Source organism: Solea senegalensis, unplaced genomic scaffold (assembly GCF_019176455.1).
Source record: "Solea senegalensis isolate Sse05_10M unplaced genomic scaffold, IFAPA_SoseM_1 scf7180000016046, whole genome shotgun sequence".
Taxonomy (NCBI): domain Eukaryota; kingdom Metazoa; phylum Chordata; class Actinopteri; order Pleuronectiformes; family Soleidae; genus Solea; species Solea senegalensis.
The window spans coordinates 1-5,981 of NW_025321563.1; the positions used below are offsets into that span (position 1 = coordinate 1).

At 44.4% G+C, this 5,981-nt stretch overlaps 1 protein-coding gene across 1 annotated transcript; it reads left to right on the forward strand.

The window, feature by feature from the left end:
* Nucleotides 1-2,840: 2,840 nt before the first annotated feature.
* On the forward strand, nucleotides 2,841-5,259 carry LOC122762746 (ribonuclease H1-like; the record flags this gene model as incomplete). Its single annotated transcript, XM_044017926.1, has 4 exons — nucleotides 2,841-2,913; nucleotides 3,046-3,130; nucleotides 3,234-3,358; nucleotides 4,960-5,259. Coding segments are annotated over 4 exons (418 nt in total), but the record flags the coding sequence as incomplete, so codon positions are not given.
* Between the last annotated feature and the right edge of the window lie 722 nt (nucleotides 5,260-5,981).

Genomic DNA, 5,981 nt, shown 5'->3' on the forward strand with positions numbered 1-5,981 from the left:
TTGCAAGAACCCTCTTGAAACTGGAAGGATTATTAGGGTTCGAGCAACAAGGTTGCAAGAACCCTCTTGAAACTGGAAGGATTATTATTATTATTATTCTTATTATTCCCCCAAATGAATTGCCTTTTTGAGGCCTTTCCCATACCCCAAAACTCACAGATTTTTGTGACCGCATCAATCCTGGTGTAAATTTACGTCTGAAAAAGGTTAGGGGAATGTGCGTCGAAAATTGAATGTGGGAGGGGCCAATAAGTGCGGCGCCACCTGTCCAAATTCACCATGACCAACACAAATATCGCACATGCACGAAATTCTGTACACATGTGTAGTGGGTCAGGATGAAGAAAAAATTACATTATGACCATGATCCAAACCCAACAGGAAATCCGCCATCTTGGGTTGATTGGCCATTTTTTGGCGATTTTGGCGAATTCGCAGCAATGGTATTTGAACTAACTCCTCCTAGAGTTTTCGTGCGATCACCTTCAAACTTGGTGAGGTCCCTGTGGACCAGTTGAGGAGCTCACGGTATCAAAAGTTTTTTCAAATGTCGCATGGCGCGCAAGATAGGGGGCGGCAAAGTTAGTGATGATTCTGATGTTTCGCATCAGAAAAACAAAACTCTTATAACTTTGCGAGGGAAGGTCCGATCCAAACCAAACTTGCTATGATTGATGATGGGCCATGGCTGAAGACGTCTATGAAAAAACGGTGAAGTTTGAAAACAGCGCCTCCTTGTGGTGAAAGAAAATACACAAAAAAAAGTTTTTTTACGATTTCGTGAATAACTTTTACACAAATAATCGTACCACACTCAAAATTGGTGACAACAGTCAAAACACATGGTAGATGATGCGTGATCAATATGACGACAAATCGTTTAACGGTGTTGCCATGGCAACGACGCAAAGCCGGATTTTTGGGACAAGAAATCAAACTGCTACAACTTCGCAAATCCTGGTCCGATCTGAACCAAACTTGCTAGGATTGATGATAGTCCGGCCCTAAAGACGTCTATATGAAAATATTCAATTTCGAAAACAGCGCACCCTGGTGACAGCAGACAGTATGACAGCTTGTATTTCAATTATCTCCTCCTAGAGCTTTTGTGCGATCACCTTCAAACTTGGTGAGATCAATGTGGACGAGTTGAGCATCAAAAGTTATCAAAAGCTTTTAAAAATATTGTATGGCGTACGAGATAGGGGGCGCCAAAGTTGGAGATAATAATAATTTTTCACAACAGACAATGAAACTCTTATAACTTTGCGATGGAAGGTCTGATCCCAACCAAACTTGCTATAGTTGATGATGGTTAGTTGCTGAAGACGACTGTGTTGCTGAAACGGTACATTTTGAAAACAGCGCCTCCTGGTGGTGGTAGAAAATTCTAAAAAAAACAAACTGTTACAACTTTGCCAATCCTGGTCCGATCTGAACCAAACTTGCAAGGATTGATGACAGTCCGGCCCTGAACACGTCTATATGAAAATATTAATTTTCAAATACAGCACCCCCTGGTGACAGCAGACAGAATTACATTTATAGTTTTTGATGCTGCTCCAACAGGGATTGTTGTATCCACTTGAAACTTAGTATGTGGGACCCCAGACCCTTCCTCAACATGTCCGTAAAAGGTCACCTCCCTACAGGAAGTGGAACGCCGAAACAGGAAGTAAAGTCTTACATTGTCCGATTGACACGAAACTAGATATGTGAGTTACGGGACCTTCCCTGAACATGTTTCTGGAGACAAACAGGAAGTCGGCCATTTTAAACAGGAAGTGCCCTCTAACTTTGCCGTACGTTGTCCGATTTGCACGAAACCTTATATGTGAGTTACGGGACCTTCCCTGAACATGTTTACGGAGACGCCGTTGACCGAACAGGAAGTCGGCCATTTTAAACAGGAAGTGCCCTCTAACTTTGCAGTACATTGTCCGATCTGCACAAAACCTTATATGTGACACCAGGGACCTGTCCTGAGCATGTCTGTAAAAGGTCACCTCCCTACAGGAAGTGGAACGCCCGAAACAGGAAGTAAAGTCTTACATTGTCCGATTGACACAAAACTAGATATGTGAGTTACGGGACCTTCCCTGAACATGTTTCCAGAGACGAACAGGAAGTTGGCCATTTTAAACAGGAAGTGCCCGCTAACTTTGCCGTACGTTGTCCAATTTGCACGAAACCTTATATGTCACACCAGGGACCTGTCCTGAGCATGTCTGCAAAAGATGACCTCCCAACAGGAAGTGGAATGCCCGAAACAGGAAGTAAACTCTAAGATTGTCCGATCTGCACAAAACTTGATATGTGAGACAAGGGAACTTCCCTGAACACGTTTACGGATGCGCATTTGACCGAACAGGAAGTCGGCCATTTTAAACAGGAAGTGCCCTATAACTTTGCCATACGTTGCCGATCCCCCCCGAAATTTGGATCGACATGTGCGGGGACGCCGCTGAAAATAACTAGTACTGAAAATAACTAGTACTGAAAATAACTAGTACTGAAAATAACTAGTACTGAAAATAACTAGTACGCGCGCGGTGAATGAACGGGTGAGAGCGCGAGGCGCGCGGGGAGCCGTGGCACACGGCGACTCGCGCGGGTCGGCTCGAACCCGTTCAGAACCGCGCGCGGTACTAGTTGATATTGGTATTACATTTATTGACTGTAACACATAATGTATGTAATTATTCTATTGTATGTCATTCTTTATTGGAATTGGCTTGGAATTCAAACGGATCCTCTATTATCTTCTGTATACTCTGTTATGTTGCACATACACACACACACACTCTGTGAATGAATGAATGAATGAATGAATGACACAGTTGTTTGTCTCGTGACAGAAACGCAGCCGAGCGTCTGCTGGGCAGACAAACCAACCAGCGAGCAGAGATACAGGTGAACATGATCGTCACTGTGACAGAGATAAAAGAGTAAGAATCATAAAGTAACGCGTGTGTGTGTGTGTGTGTGTGTGTTTGTGTGTGTGTGTGTGTCTGTCTGTCTGTCTGTCTGTCTGTCTAAACAAAGGCAGCCTGCAAAGCTCTGCAGCAGGCCAAAGAGAAGAACATCAAGAAGCTGCTTATTTACACCGACAGCATGTTTACCATCAACGGTGAGCTTTACTGTGGTTTGATGTCGCGACGTCTCCGCGGTGTCGCGGCTGATTTCGTGCCCTGATAAGCGGCGTGTGTTTGACGACGGCGTGTCTGCTGCAGGTATCACCAAGTGGGTGAAGGACTGGAAGCTGAACGGTTGGAGACTGAAGTCCGGAGGTAAAATCGTCAACGGGGACGATTTTGTGGCGCTGGACAGACTGAACGCTGAGCTGGAGGTCGTCTGGGTAAAAGAACACACTCTCTATACTTCTGTGCTGTAGAGGTGCATCAATGTTAGTGTGTGCAGTTAAACATTTATGGAGCTCAATATCTCTCGCCTCACTCTTCAGCAGGAGACGAAGAGGAGCGTGTGCTGTCAGAGTTAAAGAGTTAAATCCTCCTTAAAGCGCTACTTTGCAGGATTTTTACCACAGTTTAACAGCGTCAGAGTCCGTGTTTCCGTTCATGATTAAAGTCTGACTTTAACAAATAATTCATTTTCTTTAATGTCATGTAAACACGTTAGTCAGACTAAAATGAAGCTAGTCTTAGTCGGACTAAGGTGGTTTTCACACCTTATAGGCTGTGGTAGACTCTGTGTGATCGTGAAGCGAACCGAACCTTTAGAATAACGTATTCTGTTCGCACTCTGACTACGACCTCAGTCTGACTACGACCTCAGTCTGACTACGACCTCAGTCTGACTACGACTTCACTCTGACTACGACCTCCAGTCTGACTACAACGACTCGACCTCATCTTGACTCACTCTCCGACTCTGACTCCTCAGTCTGACCCTCAGTCTGATTCTGACTTGACGTTGACCTCAGTCTGACTGACAGTCTGACCTGGTCTGACTACGACCTCAGTCTGACTACACCTCAGTCTGACTACGACTACTGACCTCGGTTGGCCAACTACGTCTGACTCGACCAGTCTGACACGACCTCAGTCTGACTACGACTCCTCAGTCTGACTACACACCTCGTCTGACTCTAACCTTCTGACTTCGAGTCTGACTACGACCTCAGTCTGACTACCCTCCAGTCTGATCGTCACTCCGTCTGACTACACCTCAGTCTGACTAGACCTTCTGACTCACGACCTCAGTCTGACTTCTGACCTCCAGTCTGACTACTCAACTCAGTCTGACTACTGACTCAGTCCTCGACTCGACCTCAGTCTGACTACCTCAGCTGAGCCTACGACCTCTGGGTTTTCTGGGAGTCCGTTGCTGCATTTGGTTCATTTGAAGCGAACTGATACCTCACGTTTTCCGGGGACCAAAGTTTGGTCTTGGCGTTCCGCGACTGGACTGACCTCAGTCTGATCGACCTTTCAGTCTGATTACGTCTACGACTCACTACTACGACCTCAGTTCGACCGACCACGACTACTCAGTCGACTACCTCAGTCTGACTTCTGACTGTCTACTACGACTCTCAGTCTGACTCGACCTCAGTCTGAGACACCTCAGTCCCCTACAGTCTGACGACCTCCAGTCACGACCTCAGTCTTCGACTACGACTTCTGACTCACTCCAGTCTGACTCAGTCTGACTACGACCTCAGTCTGACCATGACCTCAGTCTGACTACGACCTCAGCTGTGACTGTAAACATACTGGGTTTTCTGGGAGTACGCTTGCTGCATTTGGTTCATTTGAAGCGAACCGATACCTACGTTTTCCGGGGGACCAAAGTTTGGTTGCGCGTTCACAACGTCCACAAACGGAAACTGGACTTTCTGAGCAAATGGACTGGGGTTCAGTAGACTGGAGCTGGTGTGAATGAATGGATAAAACGTACGAATGGCTCTGTGATAAATGCGTCGTCTTCCTCCTCCAGATGTACATTCCAGGTCATGCCGGCTACACGGGCAACGAGGAGGCCGACCGCCTCTCCAGAGAAGGAGCAGCCAAACCTCATCTGCAGCACGGCCGCGACGAAGACGACGACGACGATGATGATGGTTTCTGTTAAAAAAACCAAAAAAAAACGAGGCGATCGTCTCTTTAATGCCTCAAACTTTTCTGTTTCTGCACTTAAAAAAAACAGAGATTCACAGGGAGGAGATCTGTATGTCTGTGTGTGTGTGTTGTTTCTGTTTAAATAAAGTTTTGTTCTTAGGTTTCAACTGGAACCACACACAGTCTTCATTTCCAAGATTCTTTCATTTATTTAGTTATTCATTGTGAGGATCAGACGTGAGGAGGCGAGGACAGAGGAGAGGGTGAAGGAAAGGAAGTGGATGTTGATGGTGTAGTACAGCGTTTCATCCAGCAGGGGGAGCTCCATGACGACGTTAGAGGTGAGGACTTCAGCTTTTCTTCAGGTTCACGCTGATACGGAGTGATTATTTATTGTCAAATGATTTATTCAAAGTGCAGTTTTGATCTAAAATGTCCTTACTTTAATTAGAGGACATAACTTTAATTATTTAATTTATTTGCCATAAGAACAGAATTTGAAAGGTACGATGATCTATTGCAAATGTATCAGACTCATCGTGTGTGATATATGAACATATGGACACTCAAAGAATGTGTTTGCGCTTGTTTTAGTCTAAAATATCTAATTAATAAAAGAAATCCAGCAATAAGAAGAGTCATTTTCAATAATCAGTACAATTTGTTTTTGATTTTATTCACAGTACGACATAATAATCCAAGAGACGTAAAATAAATCAAACGAGAGACGGAACAATGGTCAGAAAATGTGTTAAAGTTGAATTTAGCTTCTTTTAAAGGAAAACCCGACATATACACACACGGATCAAAATATCAGAATATATAAAACTACAACTAAACAAATACATAAAAAACAGGATCTTTATTAATAATAGTGTGTTTGTCATTTGACAACATCAT